Source organism: Aulonocara stuartgranti, assembly GCF_965226115.1.
Source record: "Aulonocara stuartgranti genome assembly, chromosome: 5".
In the NCBI taxonomy this organism is placed as follows: domain Eukaryota; kingdom Metazoa; phylum Chordata; class Actinopteri; order Cichliformes; family Cichlidae; genus Aulonocara; species Aulonocara stuartgranti.
In genome coordinates this window covers 33,164,822-33,185,632 of record NC_138943.1, presented here as the reverse complement: position 1 = coordinate 33,185,632, position 20,811 = coordinate 33,164,822, and the positions used below count along the sequence as shown (strand labels likewise).

Here is a 20,811-nt window from a genome sequence, read left to right as displayed (position 1 = left end):
TTTGTTATTTTTTTCAAACTTAATAAAACCAAATCTGTAAGATTTTAAATCTTCTTAGCAACATGCTTGTTACTATTTGATTTGCTATTCAAAGTGTTTTTTATAAACTGTCTCTTGTGTCTTTCTTTTCTTTCGGTGGACTGGATGTATGGAAGACTGCCTAGTATTTATTTTGTTGTGATTCCAGCTACAATATTCTCCATGGGCGCTGTAAAACAAAGCTCGCGAAGCACTGAATATCACAGATAGAAGATGTATATCAGTAGATACTCTTTCACTTCAGTGGAAGTAAGACGATTGAACTGATTCAATCTGCACACGCAACCACAAAAACACATTCACACCAACCTCAGCAGCTACTCTCGAGCAAAGCAGCAGCTTAATGGCTAACAGCACGGACAAATTTGATCATACTGGGCTGTTCCCTAGAGAGAGTGTGAGTATGGGTATACATCACAGAGTACTTAGCAATCAATCCTCAGGTGGAAAAAAATAAAAGATACATAGGCCCTACCATTATATCATCCTCTTCATTGTGGATTCAGATAAATATAACATTCAAATAAACATTTACCAAAGTATAACACAGAGGATGCTTTGTTAGATTATCACTGTTATTCACATCAGCAGTTAGCTTGAGGCAGTTATCTTTACATTTGAAATATTAACGAGGCTGACTCTGTGAATCATTTATTGTAACTAATGTAGATATGATCTGCCCAGCTCATCTATTTGTTCACACCTTTGTATAATTATGTCTGATTCTTAACATTTAATGCCTGAACAGCTGAACAACTACTAATTTTTTCTCGAGTGTAACAAAATATTATAAAATGAATAAAATGTACACATTTCTGTGGGTACATGCTTTATTATATGTTGGATATCCATGTATTATCCATGCAGCATGGAAATGAGTAAATAAGCTGGAAGTATATGTGATCTTTACATTTCTGGCGTCTGCTAGACAAAAAACAAGCGGGCACAGGTTTGCCAGAAGAGGAAAGTATATCACAGGTTATGATGTGGTTTGATTGCGTACAATAGATTATGATCCTGGATGAGGTTTGTTGATCAACCTTCACTATAACAATACACACACAAAAACAATCTTATTTTAACTTCTAATTAAATAAACACAGAAGGGAGAATTTTTGGGGGGGTAAGCCAATTTTCAAGGTGAGAAACAGAGGTCATCGAAAGAGCACTAACGCTAGCTTAGCACTAATACTAGGCTAGATGGACAGCTTGGACCACTTCACAGGGTGAAGGACAAACGAGCGCAGAGCAAAATTACACAAACTAGAAAACTATTATATTATACTTGACATAACATGACAATAGACATGAATGATGACAAAATAGTTATTCTTCTTACCTCAGTATGATGTAATTTCCCGATCAAACCAATAATAAAACACAAGGAATAATTTTAATGAAAAACTTGTAAATGTGAAACCTTAATAGAAGAGACCAGAGAAGAGCAAACTTCAGACCTGTTTCCACTTAGCTGACAAATTTAGTTTATGATTTCCAAACTCTGTGGGCTGGAAGACAGATGATACGTCTGCTCCTCCCTTGGATGACCTTTTTATTCTAGAAGTAAAGGTAGCAATGCAAGTATGATTAGCAGCCCATTGTTATCGCCGCATGAGAAAATTGTCTTCAAGATGCTAGATAAGATTTCCTCACGTACTGTTTTTGGTGCTTATATTGAAATTGATATAACAGTAACAAACAGTGGTGAAAACACCCTAAAATCAATGAAAAAGTTGAGTCAGGAAGTGAAGCACATTATATAGAAAGCAAGAGTTTTGAAGCTTAAATTAGAACGATCATCCACCCAAATGTCCTCAGGCAGCTTTCTCCAAAGGTCGTGATGCCAAAAGTTATAAATTGAGGTGACACATTCTTGTCTTACAGGCTTCCTACATTTTGTGAAACCCACAGGCCGAACAAAGACATCTGATAGAGGAAGAAAACAGTAGCTCACTATACTGTTGATTACAAGAGGGTGACAAAAGCATTGTTTGCCATACACATTAATGTGCAGACAGTACAGTGGTGAATAATAGATGAAATAAAGAATATAAAAAACAAATGTGTCACTTGTGGTTACGACTGCATTCTGTCTGCCATCTGCTGCGGGGATTTTTTTTTCAGGCCAGTGTCTAAGAGCATACCTCATCAAAATGTTCAGTGTTTAAGCCAAAATTAGGCAAAGCAGAAAACGAAACTTTATCACTTTATCATTTCAAGTAGGAGAAAATCTACTGCAGTGGCTAAAAAGGGTCAGCTGAAGTACAAGGATACACCGGGGAGCTGTATCAAGGCCAACACATGAGTCCTGTGCTGCTGATTAGAGATGCCAGGCATGCTTTTAGCTGAAAAGAAAAAGCCATGACAGTGAATTAGCGGGCCAACTACCCGAAAGAATTCACAACAGGTTGTCCTTTAGATAGCCCGACGTGTTGGAAACAGCAATGTCTTGTCAGCTTCTGAGGTCATTCCTCATTTCAGTTGAAAATATTTTCCCTATAATGTAATGTAGATCGTGCTCCTCAGATACAAAGGAAGCAAAAATTACAGGCATCACACATAAAGTGTTTTGGTTTTTAATCAGTTGCATGATTTGCATTTTCACTCTAACCTGATGGTCATTTACTAATAGAAATAAACAGCTTTCATTGAGTGGACTGGATTTTATTTCACCCTGTGTGCAGTCTTAGTACAGTAGTCTGTGACTCAAAGCCACCATTGGAGTCATCAGGCACTAAAGGAGTCCTGCAGCAGATGGCAAAGACCCCATAGGCTACTGAAGTCAACATCATGGATTCAGTCTGGGATTACATGAAGAGACAGAAGCCACTTAGACGGCACAAATCCACAAACAAACTGTGGCAAATTCTCCAAGATGCTGGACATTTTCACAATTGCACTACACTGTAACATATAGGGTGGTTAATTACTATGAGAATATAGGAGTCTGCAAGTTGATACTGGTGTACTTGGATTTCTAGTAAATATGCACAGACTAAACATTGTGATTCACACAGTAATTGTGATCATTAAATAGGATTGTTTACTCCTTCAAATTAAAACGACATTCTTTTTCTTTTTAAGGAAATTTACCTCAAAAGGGACAAAACCTTTACTGTGCTCAGCTGCTGCTGTCATCTGGCTCCTTTTCAGATCTTCATATATATATATGAATGAATAAATTTATACTGTCTTTCATGAGTCACTATTTAACCCTCCTGCCATCCTTTAAAAAACTCACACCCATCACCCTAGGGACCATTCTCAGCCACGCCATAAAAAGACCATATATCCATATTTTATTCCACTTTAAATTAGCCAACCTTGTAAAACTACTTCTCCCTGAAATATTCATGTAAAGTTTTAATTATATTTTCGTTGTTTTAACCCTTCAAATCCCAGTGTTATTACATGAGCGCCCTGTGTTATAAGCCCCAAAAACCAAAAAACGAAACTAAATATTTCCACAAAAAACCAGTTGAAGTAATATGTGATTGTCATTATAAGTAGGCCTTTAGATGGACCAAAGATTGGCACCAACATACATTTTGACCTGCCATTATTTTTTTTGCATTTTTTTTGCAATTTAAAAATTAAAACTTCAAGGCCCTGAGTCTTCATTGACATCCAAGAAAAGAAGAAAAAATAAAATCATATGATGATAATTTGGGGTTGAAAAATAGCGTTTATAATGGAAGTCAATGGGCAGAAAATGGTCCCCAGGGTGATGGGTGTGGGGATTTCTGCTGCTCAGCCATTTTAGGCTGATTTAAGGAATTCACACTGGAATATTAACATTGACAGGTAAAAACTATCCTGTGGCAAGTTTGGTTATATTCCACTGAACACAGTGGAAATGGCAGCCATTTAACACATAGCAGTGGCACAAAAAGGTCCCAAGAAGGCAGGAAGGTTAAAAAATACTGTAATTACTTGTAATGTTTTACTTTTTTAAAAATAATTTTAAACGATAAAGAAATTGAAGAGATGCAATCGGCCTGCAAAAAAAGATAAATTAATAAAAAATTAAAATATGAAATGAAGAAATCCTTCACTTCTTTGGATGTGTGCGATGCAATTGCACAGTTGATGCTGTGCATTTGGTTCAGTGCATCTACTGTACATGTCTTTGTCACAAGTAAATCCAATTAATCCATGAAGATGGTCAGCAGAACTGGATGTGTGACAGGCTGCGTGGGTTGCTTCCTTCAGCTCACTTCTGTCTTGCCTTGTTTTGCTTTGACACCATGAATCTAAAGTCTGCAAGCCTCACTGGTGACAACAGTGCTGTGTTTCTTTTATGGTTAACACTGACCGACTGAATAGGATATGGGTGACGTGCACCGTCTATGAATAGTTGAGACCAAACAAAAGTCTTATAATTGCAGACTGTACATAAAAGATGGACTTGTTCACTATGACATCAAGCACTGGCAACTTAAGTCATATTATAGACGACTGCCTCAAACTGAATATTTTGGCTGCAGACATCACCAGTGAGGGTGGATCTTACTGAGATCTACTGCGAGCTCACAGGAAACACAGTAAAGCGTATCCTGCTTTATGTCCCTCTGAACACTAATGTGGGCCATGGTTTACAAATATTATTTGAAAGTAGTGACTGAATTGGGACCATAAACTAATCAGGAAAATGTTTACTGAGCTCATGCTCCTTCAGTGATGCAATTTTACCTTGTCTCAGTCGCTGACTGTCACAAGTTATTATTGCAGAGTACATTTAGAAGATGCCAGAACTCTTTGAGTTCGTGAGGTCAAATACTGCTGGTTTGTCAAAGTCGCTGCCACGTTAGAAATACACACAAGGTCTCCATTGGCAATCCTCAACCATCATATGATGGCAATACTGAAACGGGTCTCACAACTTTTTACAACAGGAAATAAAAGCGTACATTTGAACCCAATCTGAGTGAGACTTCCAGCGACAAAGCTAATAAGCATAGAGTCACCTTACATTTCTAAGGTTTTACATGTAAAACCATAACAAAAGTCATCTGTTCCTTTCCAGGTTTTAAAATGTAAATGGAAGCTAAGATGAACAGTAATACAGGACATATGACACTGCATCATTAGTTATTAAAGAAGCACTAAAGACAAAATGCAGAAGCAGCGTGTAAAAAAGCAAGCACACCGTTGCTGCTTCCGTTGGAATTACGAGTACAAGGAGGAGCCTGGTGCTGCTAATCAAACACACTTGATTAACTGATCATCAGCAAGTGTGAGCACCTCTATAAAAGATGGTCAATCATGCTGTTTCGGCAATGAGCGATTATCTTAAAGAAGTTTCTGTTGTTACCTATTAGTCTGGGGAGAGTTTTGGGGTCATTTCCAAGCAACAAGTCCATCAGACTACAGTGAGAACACACAAGACGGAGTCGCACAGAAAACAGTTACAGGTGTTTTAAAAAGTTGTTGAACCATGGAGTACATGCATTGCATTAGTTGGCTTAGTTTCTGTTAAATGAATGACACCGTGTAATGTGTCATTTGTTGTTCATCAAAGGCATTATGAATTCTGAATTTTAAACATTTTAGTACCTGCTAGGAAACAGGTGAGTTCGTGAGGTCAAATACTGCTGGTTTGTCAAAGTCGCTGCCACGTTAGAAATACACACAAGGTCTCCATTGGCAGACCTTGTGTGTATTAGAATTATAATAGGATATGTTTTGTTTTTCACATTACTTTATTTTCCAAACTGTTGAACTGCTCTATTAAGATGAGGTTATGGAAACTCGGAAACTTTGAGTACTCAAAGTCGAAAACGTCTTGTTATGGTTTGGTACGCCGGAGCATCAGCCGGAGCTTCCTGGTGCTATTTCTGTGTCAATTTGCTTTCACTTTTTTGTTGTAGGAAAACATTTCTTGCTTTTCATGCATTAGGCCCATATTTGCATTTTACAACATTGTGCCCATTTAAAAAGAAAAAGAAGAAGAAGAAAGGTATCTGGAAACAAGCCTCTTTCACTCACAAAGCAAAAATAGGCTTGTGTCCAAAATGCGTAAGGGTGTGCATGTATTGGTATGTGTGTCGCTCTGTGTAAAATACTGAGCCTGCTTGGAAAGACAGTGCCTTTAATCTGCTCTGCAGCGACTCTCAGGGTGAAGAAATCAAGTGTTTCTGAAACAGGACCCCAAAATCACACATGCACAAAAAAAGCAGCTTGATGAAAAATGTGCAAGAGTGCATGTGCAGAAGTAAAGGGCGCTTGCTGCTATCATCATGGTAGAATAAGCTCAGGCAACGAGTAGAGAATTAAGATTCTGGATGCACGGCGCAGCAGGACTACGGTGGGGAGAAATCAGACGCTAACAGGGACGAACAGAGAAAAACAAGCTGAACAGCCAACAATGTGTACATACACCAAACACACCCTCCTATCGTAACAGCCCTCCCAATCCCTGTTCCATTTACACAAACTCCACATTATCACAGTGGATTTAATAAGTTGGCCAACAACAGAAAAGCAAAGCTGCATTTGGTTATTGGCTTCTTGGAGTTTAAAGATAAAATACTTCAGGTTTTATAACATCCAGTTCTTTGCCAAACCCACTTCTTCAATCACTCTAAAGCAAACAAAGAGAGCGTTGCAATCACATTTAAAATCCCCCATTTCATGCTTTTATTTGCAAAGGCCATGCCATTTTAATATTAACCAAATTTCTGAATAATAAGTCCCACTATCAGATACACACACACACACACTTTTTCAGTCCCATTAGTTGTAAATTTGTACAATCAGCTAGGTCACAAATATTAAATTTCCCCAACCAACTGTGGACGACAGCTTTTAGCAAACATTAATCAAACAGGAATAAACAGTGCATTTAGTGGGGACTATTTTCATCCACGGATTAGCCACAGTTGGCTCTCTGGTGAACATTTACTACACTGTATGTTTCTCAGAATAAATAAACAAAAACACAGTGCCCAAGTTTATAATTTAAAAAAACGAAAAGCCACCCAGTGCAACAGTTTGCTTTACCAGTGTGTTAATAAGATGCAGTGTATCAGGCGTTTGCAGCACAGACTTGCTAATAGAATAATACCACTACTATGTTTAGATTATTCATACAGCCTTACATGACAGGACATAAACATGTTTCAGTAAAATAACAGGAACAAAGATGTTTAACAATATAAACCTCTGTTTTTGAGTCTGAAGATAAGCCCAATAATAGTCACCTATTCAAGACAAAGCTCTTTACCATGCATCGAGGGCTTTGTCCCAGGTCCAGCACCCTGATGCTGTATGCTAATTGGAAGGAAAGAGGCTGAGGACTAGTGAGTGTCAGAACTACAATCCAGGATGAAACAACAAAGATCCATGAGTGCAGCAGGGAGATGGCCACATCTGACCATGTGCTGCAGATTTGTTGGCTGCCCTTTCATGAATGCAAATCTCCACCAAACCCTAACAGTTTGAGATCTGTTGGACTGAGATCTGGTGATGGAGGCCATTTGAGTGCAGTGAAGTCACCGTCTTGTTCAAGGAACCAGTCTAAGATTATTTAAATATTGTGACATGGTTTCATCCTGTTTAAATCAGTCGTTAGAAGATGGATGCACTGGTCAGAAAGGGCATAGCCATGGTCAGCTACAATATGCAGATAGGCTGCAGCGTTTAAACGATGCTCAGTTGGAATTGAGGTTTCAAGAAAATGAGCCTGTGCAAACTTAACCTCAATTTCCAGTTCTTAGCTGACAGGACGGGCACACAGTGTGGTCACTGCTGTAGCACATCTGCTTCAAGGTTCAATGTGTTTTGTGTTCAGATCTTCTTCTGCATACCTTTGTAATGCGTAGTTGCCTTGCTATCAGCTTCAAACAATCTAGCCATTCTGCCTGTCACAAGACCGAAAGGTCGGTGCAAGCACTGGACTCAAAGTGTGATAAGGACAAAGGCAACAAATCATAGAACGTGAAGTGGTGAGGCCTAGTTAATGTGGTGCATGTTGATTGAGAGGGGGAAGTGGGCCAGTGATGCAGAATGGATTGTGGCAGTTAAGCAGTCACACCGAGGAGAGAGGACAACTGAGTTAGGGAGGTAGTGGAGAGGAACTCTGTAGATGTTGAGTATGCTGTATAACTTTTCTAACTTGCAGCTGGAGAGAGTAAGCAGTGTGGAAGGGTTGACGTGAATCAGCAGTGAGCTGAATGTGGATTGGCTGAGTTCCTGATGTTGTGCGGGGGCAGGTGAGGCACAGAGTGATTTCCAAGATGGGGGTAAGGTATCCGGAGTCCAAGAGAGAAGCTTAAGCTTGAGGTTTAAGTCAAGGTGAGTCCAGGAAGTGAGTTGATGATGAACTGGTGCTGAAGGCTGAGGCTTAAATCACTCTGGCTTGATTGCCTGGAATCAGCTCCAGGTATGTGGAACTGCGGAGGATAAGCAGGCCCTGCCCAGGGGCGGATACCAGGTAGACTCAAGAGCCTGATGGGAAATTCCAGCCGCACACCCAGACGATAACGCTGCCGTGAGTTTTGATATCAACAAAATATTGATGACAAGATTTACCTTAATGAGCAGCTGAACATGTATACCTAAAAAAATGTCCAGCGAGTATGTACATCCCATAGTTAAGGCAGAAGACGGGACCGACAGTCAGAAATTTCAAAGTGAAAAATAACTAAATCACTTTGATTTATGGCAGAATCAAAGAGAAGTGAATCCTCTTGATATTCTCTTTGATAAATAAACACAAATCCAATACTAATGTCTAACGTGTGCTCAACATCTGAGACCATCTGAAAATCCAGCATTGTGAGAAAGACTTTGCAGAAAATGAGGACTGCGCATTAAGGCATATTTCTAAATTTTCTGCATTAGCAGCTGAGCGCAAACTCCTGCAGTAACATAACTTTACTGCACGACTGTGTTTGGTGGCATTACTAACTCACAAAAACAGATTTGCATAATGCCTTCTGTCCACTGAGAATTTTTATCAGTCATAGAAAATATTATTAGGAGAAGAATTTGCTCCAGTGTGGTGAATCTACACCTTCTCCAGTCCATGTTATGTGTTCAGCCTCATTCACCAGGAATGTGTTCTTTTGTTATTACATTTCAGGAAAGTCTGCTTTACCCTTCCTGATCTGCATTTTTCTCACTGCTGTGCTGCATTTCCTAAATACCTACAACAGAAGTGGAGAGCAAAATGCGACAATGACCAATGGTGATAATGGGATAAATGTGATAGAAAACACTGAAGCATTATGCACGAATAAAAACAACACCCAGTCTGCTGTCTGCTACTGCATCGTAAAGGCAGGTGACTAATTTTAAAACGTAATTGGATTTTTAGTTTCGACTGGCACATAGCGTGTCTTATTATCAAGCTTTTTATCCATTTGTGCATGAAAAGCAAATCTACTTGTAACTCCCCGGGCTGAGGAGTGTACCTAAAGCTGCAATAAACATCTTTATAATTTCTTTCCTCAAGTCTCCACGAGGTTCTCTCTATTCACAAATCCACTCTGCAGCACATGAAAGCCAGCGTCTTTAGGTCGGCATATTGTGCATCATTCTTGTCCTCCATGAGTTTTGTTCCAAAATGATAACCAGGAGAGTTGCTGTGTCCAAGCTTTGGCTTCTAAAAAAATGCTTTCTGAGGCTTTTCAGCAGAGCTGGAAACATATTAACTGCTCAGGGGTCTTCCTTGGCGTATCCCTGAAAGATTGATTAAAGCAAATGTCTCAGTTTTTGAGAATTTTGGAAAGAAGATAAACCAGTTTTAGTCACCGGGTGCTTCTTTCACAGTTATTCTCTGAGGGGGTTTTGTCCTTACACGCCACAGCCCACTCTACAGTTTTAAAGCTAGGACCACATTAACACTGCTTCTCCCATGGCGCAAAGCTTCAACTGAGATCTTGCAGAATGCAATTGGACTGGTAGCTATATAGCACTTTTGTAGTCCTACTGACCACTTGAAGCACTGTAGGCTATAAGCTGCATCTGATCCTAGCACACTTTATTCTCTACACCTGAAGCACTTAGTTTACCTCCCATTCATGGCCAATTTAGAGCCGTCAGTTAACCTAACATGAATGTGTGTGTTTGAGTTTGAAACTACCTGCCGGGGCATTTCTCTGTGGAGTTTGCATGTTCTGCCTCATGTTCTGCTGCGAGGCAACAGTGCTAACCACTGAGACAATATGCAAACAAAATTATCTGAATACAGGACAAATAATCAGATGTAGAAGAGTGCACTGTTTTTTTTCTGTTTCAAAAAGCTAGAAAATTGAGCTGTTGTAACACCCCTACAGTTTTCATGCAGACCTAGAATTACTGCTCAGTGTCTCAGAGAAATACATTTAAATGTTGAATAGCTCTATAACACACAGTTTACATCAATAACTCCTGTTTGATGTGAAGTAAGTTGAATTTCACATCTACTGGCATTAGTTAATGTGCTAAAAACAGGCTTGAGTTCATAGGTCGGCTGTGTGGCGTCAACTTGTTGGAACATGCTGGGAAAGCCTTTAATATCAGCTAATTCAGTTAATCATTGTGCAACTGCAGTGATGGAAGGTGAAGTCCCACTAGCTTCATTGAGTTAGCGACACTAATTATAAGTCTGCAGATGCAGACAAATTATTGTGAAAAAAAGAAATAGAAAAAAAGACAATGGCAGAGTTGTTCATATGGAAGGTTAGTCCATTAGTAGCTCATAGATTAGCAGCAGAATATCATTTTGTGGGGCGTGCTAACTTTTGTGACACACTTTAGCTTTGACACAAAGAAAGGAAAAATGATGCAGTGATGAGTGGAATTTGGTCTAGTATGACTATGTGCTGGTACTTATGTCAACGAACACAAGGTTATTCTGTCAGTCTAGTATCTTTGTCCATAGGTAGACAGAGCTACAGCTTATCTTACCGGTATGTTTCTGCTATATGCTATATGAGACTATAACTGTTAGGACAGTACGGTTAACAGGACCTGTGGAACACATGTGGGACTTTATGATGGGATTCATGGGGGAAATTTGATTCTTGTAAGTGCATAACAAAATAACGTTATGTGGGCGCCTTTGAGGTATGAGCTCCACGAGGATTCTGCTGCACACTTGTCAGTAATCACCAGCTGTCTGCAGCGAGATCATGCGGGGTTGTTAGACCTACAATAAGATGAGCAGTGACACGTGTTAGCCCTGCAAGGGCAAATGCAATGTAGCTCAAGGTTCATAATCACATGTGTAAGGTAAGGAGTTCACAACAGGCTTAATGTGTGTTGAGTAATGAGAAGGCGAGTTTCACAGAGCACAGACCTCATCACTGGGGCCTTTTCTTCATCTTTATTCCTGTAATACCTGTTGATTAAACACTCTGAGTGATTCCTCTGGTGCTCTCTGGTGACCCCTGCTATTTGTAAAGGAGACAAATTAAAGTCCTCCATCAAAATGTGATCAATGCCAGAGAGCCTCTGGGTGAAATGGGCACCACGGTGTAATGAAGCTATAACTCAACTTTAGTGCATTCTAAATGAGTGATGGACATCTGAGAGTACCGAGGAAGGATTTCCTCATAGCCTCTTTTACATGTCAACATGAGAAATTAACCTAATTTCAATATTCTTTCGCAGCACTTCTTTTACAAAATAATTACTGGTGCTACAACATTTCAAGGATTTTTTTATATATATATGTGTTGAGTGATTAATTCACTTGTTCACTGAATTCGTGATTGAGTGCTGAATTACTGTAAAATGTTAGATCAATTTCATGCTCTCAGATTAATCCGGGTAACTCTGTAATACTTGACAAAGCAAATTAGATCATAAGAAGCTAACTGAAACAGATCTCACACTTGACTTTTATTTTTTACTACTGGAAAACGAACAATTATGCGTTTGGGAAAAGCAATATCCTGCTCGCATCTCATTTCATAATGAAATAAAATAGAAATGTGTTAGTAAATGTTTCTTTTACTACAGCAGATATCATAGAACAGATGCTCCACAACTAGTGGTCAAAACCTTGTTGTGTTATTGTGTGTTTGTAGTGTTCCAAACAGAAACACCAGTTTGTCCATCGGTGTTTCTGTCCACTGGTGGACAAACTGGTGGACAAACTATGCAACATCAACCACGGTTGAAGGGTGTTTCCCCCACCTCTTTGTTAGTTTTTTTAAAATTCGAATTTATCAGCTAAATGTTCTTTATGTTTGTTTATCTGTCTGTTTTTTTTGCATATAGTTATATTAATTATGCAATTTAGCGACAATATTCAATAATTAAATTCTGAGGTCTGATATAATCGAACAGATTTAGAAAGCCTTATGCTGACATCACATATTCCTCACTGCATGGCTTCTTTATTTGTTTGCCTTGACATGTTTTTTATATTGGCTGTTTCGAGGTGGGGGTTTAGCAAAACTTTAGATTTGTGGCAGTTTTACACTTTTGATAATTTCACCCTTCTTTGTGACCTGTGAAGCCAAGTTAAACTGAACATTTTCATTTCCACTTTAATGCGGTACACTCCACTCTTTCAAATTCAGCGTGATATTGCTAACCTTTTGTGAGTGCCAGATACAATACTGAGAAAAGGCTGAAACGCAATATTGCCAGTGATTGGAGGTCTTTAGCGGACCAGGGCTTACCTTGAAAATAATGTCCTCGTTGAATGGATTCTACAGAGATATTATTTTAGATCTGTGAGAGAAATTATGTTTGCTTATGGCTAATCTACTTGAAGCTATGCCTTTCTAAACTACAGCTTTCATACTGGCGCTTGCCCCAAATACATATGAATAAGACTCAGACTTCACAAAGGCAGCTTTGGCATGCATCAAAAGTTCTTAATAAGATACTTTACCTGCAAGGCACCCCATAAGTGACTGCAGCAGCAGCAGTTTCCATAGCAACATCATCTTCAATTTTGTAGGGTCAAAGTAGTCTCACATCCAATCACAAATGTATGGAATCCGATTTGCACCTTTCTGGTTTTCCAATCTGTAGAAGAAGGCATAGGTGAGATTAGTTGAAAGTAAAGTTTTCGTTAGCAAGTAGCCTTTCCCCACTCAGCATACTCATTTCACAAGTTTTGGAACTACATGCAGGAACGTACAACTGAAAGAACATATTACACACTAATTATGAGCTACGTTATAGTTTATCAAGTAAACCCAAATCTTTCACTGTGTGTTTAAAGTTCACAGTAAACTCCTGGTTCAAATTTCATGGAAGTTGAGCAGCAGAAAAAAACAAAGCATCTAGTTTTCAGTTCAGTGTGTGTGTGCGCGCGCTTGTGTATGTATTTCCGTATCTCCAGCGTGACATCTACTTCCAAGACAGTTTAAACGCAAAGCCACCGCTAAAACTTTTCATAGTATTGTTCTTCTTTGAAGCCGCACAGCTTTCATGCTCAAAAACCCCAGTGCCGAGCCGAAAGACAGAAAATGCTGAAATGCTGGAAAACGCTGAAGAATTTCACAGTTATGTGCTTTTTCCTCAACAGAGACAATATCTCTCCGGAGTGAGAATTAAAACTGGACCGTTTGGAGAGTGTCAGCAAGACAGCACTCGGCAATTCAAACCACAGTAAAGTGGTGGTGGTGATGGTGAAGGAGTGGTGGTGGTGGTCGAGATTTATGAATGAAAACACTGTCACTACTTATGCTGGCTTAAGTCACTAAAGACTTTTGCTGCACAAATCACTTTGTTTCTCTAAGTTACACCCAATCTGAAACTATTCTGAGCTGTTTTGATAACTGTGCAGCTGTCTCTCACTGAATACACTAAAAATCTTCTAGCATGTGAATGTATTGTAAAGATTGCTGTTTACAGCCTCTATATTCAAAGAGTTTCATTGTGCAGAAAACATTTGTATGCATACACATGCGTATCATTGTTACTTATAATAAAAGACACTGATGGGCACTAACACTTAGTACAATTACTACAAAAGGCAGATTTTTTTTAAACTAACACTGTTTTCTGTTACTGTGCCATTAGGGAGCAAAGGGGAATGCAACAAATCTGAAAAGTGCGGAGGTCTGCGTGGATAGATGGCTGTTCCTTTCAAAATCCTGAAGAGTATTTTTCTTGATGTAAGCTCATTACTATGGCTATGACAAGCGATGTCACATTTACTTACATCATGAAGTTGTATATTTAGTAAGGAATAAGCTATATCTGCTTTCTCATCTCCACTTATCTTTGTGTGATTTGTAATGCTTAATTTTATTTATCACCTTTGTTTTCCCATCATGTAACATTTACATGCCTCAAAAGTTCCTGTTACCTTCTTACCTGCACCTATTGTAGCACCTGCTTTTTAAAAAAATCATTCTTTTCTGTTAATTTTCTGGCTTCCAGGCTGTCTGTCATGCTCCCCCCTCTCCTCCACCTAATCCAGGGTGTCTCAGCCAAGATCTCCATCAACCATCTGCTTACTCTGACAGACTCCAAGGGGTCCAGTTACTATCTCTATGATGCTGCTTCTGATTAGGGTCCAAAAGAACTTAAATGTAAGTTAAAATAAATAACTTGATTTATTTTAAATGAATTCACTTCATGGAACGGAGGTAAAATAAATTTTACTCTGTATTATTGCCTCGTTGGGTTTTGTGATGCCCATCCTTCATCCTTACAGTAACGTTTAAGGATCTTAAAAAACATTGTAATTGGTGTGATTCACAGTGAAATCTGTACTTAAAAAATAAAATTCATCTAAATATGTTGGTTATGAAGGTAGTAACAATATAACTTCCCGTGGGGACCAAGTCAATAAATGCTGTATGAATTTGGGCTCGTCAAAAGGAAATTAATAATTTTAAAAAACCCCAAAAGGACAGGATTCATTAGGTAAAGTGGCTTGAAACAGTACTGTTCACCAAAGCAATGTATATTGATTGTGTTGGAGAATTTGTTGTTAGTCTTTGTTCACACTAATTTCCTGGCTTCTGCACCCTCAACCTGCCAATATGCATTAACACCCTTTGAAGCTGCAAGCAATGTCTATCCTGCACCTGTGTGCTCATAGCATGCAGACACATCTTGTTGCACTAGTGAACATGAAACACAAATGTATTACTGTTTTTATTTTTTCAATTAAAAAAATACAGGTTCTTCAAAACACTGATTTTCAGGACCACCGGCTTTACAAACTACAATTCTCTGTTTCTGGGATGCGCATTAAAATGCTTTTTAAACTTTGCAGCCAAAATGATAGGCATTTGGTTTAAAGGGGTTGTTGAATAAAGCACAATGTAAATAGGGCACAGCGAAGGGAGACAGATTTATCCTGTTTGCTTGCAACTCCGAGGAAAGAATACAGAATAAGTTTTGCAAGAAATGTCAGAGGCTGCCTGTGGAAAAGCTCTACTTTTGTAAGAATTAAAGCAACACAGCCGGTTAAGAAGTGAAATCTACCTTTTGCAGAGCTCCTCCAGGAAAAAAAAAAGGCATTAATCTTTTGTCTCCTGGGTAAAATATATTTAGAACTGAGGCATGTTTGGCACAAACCTCTCCAAAATTACAACTATTTGTGTAATTTTGCCATTACAAAGGAGCACAGAAGAACTCTGTTTTGCCACCCCTGCTGTGATTCAATATAGACAGCACAAAGTTTTAAAACATAGTCAGAAAAAGTGAGACAAAACCACTAAAAAAACCAAAACAGGCACAGGAAACTGTTTGAGTAGGCCACGCTCTCATTAATCTCAGATTTTCTACCTTCCAGCTCTGTCTCCTGTCTCCACCTACAGAAAAGAGGTCTTTTATCTCCATACATCATATAGAGGGTTGTCAGGATGTGTCTTGGGTACATCAGTGGTATAAGGCTGTGCCTCATCCTAGAGAAATTTTTTTTTGCATATTAATATGCTCTCTTATAAAACCACCAAGACATGTGTCTATTAAGCCAATGCATTTATTTGTGGTGATGCTTTCCTCAAAAAGTTTTACACCAGCCTTAATTTGCAAGCGCAAAACATTTAGCATGACGACATATAAAAGTGCAGTTCAGCAACACAACTAAACAAACAGCAGCTTTCACTGGTGAACACCGTGGGAACACCACAACAATCAACCAAACAGTAAAGGGTGTGTGTTAAGGTCACTTTAAAGAACAACAGACAACTGCAGCGTTGTGTTCCTGCATCATAAACAGCTATAACGGATGAAGAACCACAGCTGCAGGAGAGACAGTGTACAAATGTAGGGCTGTGCAAAAGAGTCACATGCTGGGTCATCTCTGTGGATTAGAAGCCCTTTGGTTACGATCAGTTGTTTTTTCCCAAGTCTAAAAATTGTTTGGATCTAAAAAGTACATTTACTAACATTTGCTTATTGTGAAGGTAAAAAAATAGCTTCAGTGAAAATATATTTTCTGTTGAAAATTTGTTGGTCATTAAATGCACAACTGTGGTTGTTTGTGGCACACAGTCTCTTTTTTTTCAGTTAAGCATTCAGGCACGTGGTAATGTTCTGATATGAATTACAGAACGATGGATGAAAACTGAAAAAAGGCCATTGTTGTTATTTCTAGTGGTAAATGGGACCAGTTGTTGTGTTCCAGTGTGATTAAATCCAGACACAGTGATGTAGAAGTGTGTCCTGTAGGTTTATCATCACAGTAAGAATCCAGTTTTGCTTGCAACTTGTTATGACCTGATACCTGCCCTGGACCCTCTCAAGTCACATTTTCGGGGTATGACCAAGCAGTGTTATATAACGTGTTAGGAGTTAGCTGAGTAGATAAAGGCTTTGGAACTGTATTACCGGTTTATTTAATACAATATTTCCTCCATTGTCCCATTAATACTTGGTAGTTTGGTCTGAGACTGTGCCTTAGGCAGCAGACAACGACAATTTAGACATATCAGACCAATCACTCAAAAGGAGACTCAAAGAATGTAAAATATACGGAAAAAGACAAATCCAGGACACACACTGCATCCTGTACATACTGAATGGCAGAATGAACATGTCAGATTTCTAAATGTAGAAATCAGAAGGTCTTTTAAACATGCACAAGTGATTAAAAGAAAAAAAGAAGGCCGCAACTCAATGGATAAACCAGTATTTCATCCATGTAGTAGAAAAGCAACATTTACATTGGATGTTTAGGCATTTTAATATCAACCTGTCACAAAAACACATACCATTATGTTTGACAGGTATAAACAGTACTTTGTGCAACAAAGTGATTTCCAAGGAGCTACCAGCCACAACCTTGTAATATCTCGGCATGTTGTCCAGTGTGTCCTTTAAAAGTTTGAGGAAACTAGATAAGTAGCTGCCCTAAAAATCATCTACAGTAGAAGACATAAAATAATGATGACATATATGGTCCTTCAGTTGATCTACTATTCACTAAAGCCTGATTGGAAGGGTGGCTGTCAAGAAGCCATTAAGTAAGAGAAACATGAAGAAAAAAGCTGAAGTACACCAGATTACACAGCAGGTTTTATGGACCAAATTCTCATCAATATGTTTGCAAGGATCAGGAGAGAGGTACAACAGTGAGCATTTCAACATTGCAAGTGGCCAATCACATTGTTGTGACGTTATTCTTTTGGCTGCCAAGCCATTCGTGCATTTATGAAATTCCAATGTTGCAAGGACAATATCAATTCTGCTTACCGTTTATTAAAGGGTTAGAGTTAGGGTTAGGGTCAGGGTCCGTTGAGCGGCGGACAGAGGCGGTTTCTCGCAGCTTAAGTACAGTTTTTTGTTTTACCGCAGTTTTTTCTGAAGTTGCAAAAGTATGACGTTCTGATTGGTCACTTGCAATGTTGATCCTGGAACAACATTTAGTATGATGATCTGGGAACAACACCAAAACATGGTGGAGATTCAGCCATGGTTAAGGACTCGGTCAGTGGTGCTGGGAATCTCGACAAAATTGACGAACATGTCACAAACACAGAAAAGTACCGTCAGGCTTTGACTGAAAAACACAAATAGAGCTACAGACTGGAATTCTCTGAAGCCTGATCGCAACATTAACAAAACAAAAAAAGTTGTGTAATATCATTCATGAATCCTGATGAACAATTCCTGAAGACTAACTAAAGAAATGACAAGCTTGCCTGAAAGAGTTGAGGCTGCGTTGAAGGATAAATGTTGTCATACCAAATGTTAACTTTCCAGATTGTAAGAATTGTACAAACTTTTTTCCCCCTTATATTCTGTATTTCCATAAATGCACTTTTCTATAAATGAATGCACCTATTTCACATTTTACTAGCAAGATATAAAGAAGTTAGTGGTGGAGCAAGCCTATTGCACAAGCCTGTACTTCTCACTTTCGGTATGCTTGAAAGGAATTCGAGTATTTCTCCTTACTCATTTGTAGGTCTTTTTTAATTTGTTTGCTTTTTGATAGTGATTATCGTGATGTGCATCTTTGTGGAGTGCTTCAAAAGTTCTGTTGCAGTTCACAGAGCATACTCGTACTCACAGAGCTGTCGTTACTCTCAGTAACTTAGTTTTCCTCCAGTTTATTAAAGGCTGTTGTTACAGTATCAGCATGCAGGTTTGGCTCTCTCCACTCTTTTCAGCTTGACCTGATAAAGCACCCCAGCAGCTAAAGATAACACTACTGAGCGCTTCACAAACTTGCCCCTGCCTATTGTTGCTGTAATCTATTCTTGATACCAAGGAAAAGGAAGTTGATAAATGATCTGGCTACACAGAGCGTACTGAGCTGTGATTAACAAAGGCTCTGGTTAGGCTTGCAGAGATTAACCAGTGCTTGTCATATTACAAATGTGACTCTCTGTCTTTTGCTCTAAATTCAAAGCATCTAACAAGCAAAAGCAATAATGGAGGAAGGAAATGGAAAAAGGTTGACAGATTGTTTTTTTTAATCCATCCATTTCTTCCCTGAGCCAAAATGGCAACTGTATTAGCAAATACAGGACTGCTACCAGTATCTACTCTAAGATTCCTGTCACCATTACTGCTACCACTCCTCCTGTTACTAATACTGTGGGTGCTACGAATTAAAAAGTAATTATAATTTGCATATATCAATCGTTTGGTAATGCTGATATTCCCTGACTCCCTGCCATAATTTGCAGTTGGGCTCTATAACCACTCAAGCATCAGATTTCATAGATGTAATGTACTGCAGCTGCTTTTGATAAAGGGAAATGACTGATGATGCTTTGGGGAATTAGAGGAGGAGACAATCAATGTATTCAGTCAGTAACAAATGACCAGAAAATTGAAAGATTTTCACCCCTCATGGAGTTAACAGCGTATTAAAATTCAAAGTGTTTGTAACAACGTGACACGCTGGTGTTTGTTTATAATAGTAAGCCTGCACCAGCACCTTTTCGCAAATACACAGTAGTAATTATAAACAGCATTAGCAACCTGCAGCTAGAAATCTGCAAGCAAATGAATGATACATTTGTTTTGGATTGGACTCTGTCCACTCAGAGTACCACTCAGTTATTATTGTGGCTGTATGAGTGCAGCAGGGGCACAGATCTTTAAATCTTCTTCCCCTCACCACACTGGTTTCCACTCCAAAGTTTGGCGATGTAGAGAGCAGTCCAAAATCAGTCTACTGCAAATGCTTGTTCCAAAAGGCAACTGATGTCTTTGTGCAGGCAGTGCAGAATCCTACCTTGGATTAAATTAGCTTTGGGAGGAGATAACATGTTTGGTTAATGTACTGCACAGGTCCCAGGAGATCCATCGTCCAGTGATATCAGGGCGGAGAGCCAAACAGAACCAGAGGTGATCAAAGGAGCAGCTCTGCTCCAATACAGGTCTATCTACAACTCAGTTTGTAACACCAGTCGAGAAGGCAGCTACATTTATTAGGCGCTCATGTGTTGTGGCACGCAATAGGCGGATGCTGCTTTTGTGACAATCCCGACACAGCTAGAGCATAAATATAAGCTATTTGAAGTCAAACAGGATACACAAGCTTTTATGAAAAGTCTTCTCATGCTTGCATGCTGTGCAAATAGCACAAAGCATTGAGAGTTTTGACCTCTTCTGAAAACACAGACTGTACTGTCACCGACTACAGTGCAGCATCATGAAAGGAAGGCTGTTGATTCCATAAATGTGTAAAGCTCTTAGAGATGACTAATATTTTACTTATATCTTTAGAGGTAGCTTTAAAGATCTTAAATAGCTTATTTAGTTACAATATATCTAAAATGCAAATTAATTCAACAAAATAGTACAAAATTAATGAAGCTATTTAATATTTAAGTTGAAGCATCACCCAAATTTTACTTAATAATGCACAGACCAACTGCAATTCATTTGTTTTATTTTAGATTTTAAATGGATTTTATTTAAAATGGGATCATGTACAATATTAATATAAATGTTATCATTTTATGCATTTTACCAGAGGTAGCTTAAAGCACCCATTAACACCTAACAGGAAAACAATAAATAACTAAACATTGTGACTCTTTCAGCTAATATTTCAATTTTTACTTAATGATATCAGACTGGGAAATTTATTGAGTTGAAGCTTTCATAGAGAATGTGGTTGCCCAAAGGCAGAATGACAAAAACAGACAGCACGTCAGATTTATTTACATTAATAAATCAGTTTTTTAAAAATATATTCACATATGTTTTTCATATTTCTTGAAAATAAGCAGTTTCCTATATTAGTGCTTGACCACCAAAGGAGACACATTTATTTAGACATTTTTAAGTTATTGCAGCCCAGATTCTTTCCTGCACTCAGCCACAAAACACGAAGGAAAACATACAAGGATGTGTTTGAATGAAAACCAGTAAACGAGCAAGAACGAAGAAGAGTAAAGC

General features: G+C 38.6%; 1 protein-coding gene across 3 annotated transcripts in view; it reads right to left on the bottom strand.

The window, feature by feature from the left end:
- cntn4 (contactin 4) overlaps nucleotides 1-20,811 on the bottom strand; it is a 204,359-nt gene that overhangs the window by 172,801 nt on the left and 10,747 nt on the right. For all 3 annotated transcript variants that reach the window (XM_082532729.1, XM_082532731.1, XM_082532730.1), the window contains exon 2: nucleotides 12,872-13,008. In XM_082532729.1, the coding sequence (XP_082388855.1) occupies nucleotides 12,872-12,926 (55 nt within the window). In that variant the 5' untranslated portion in view covers nucleotides 12,927-13,008. The remainder of the gene's footprint in view (nucleotides 1-12,871; nucleotides 13,009-20,811) is intronic.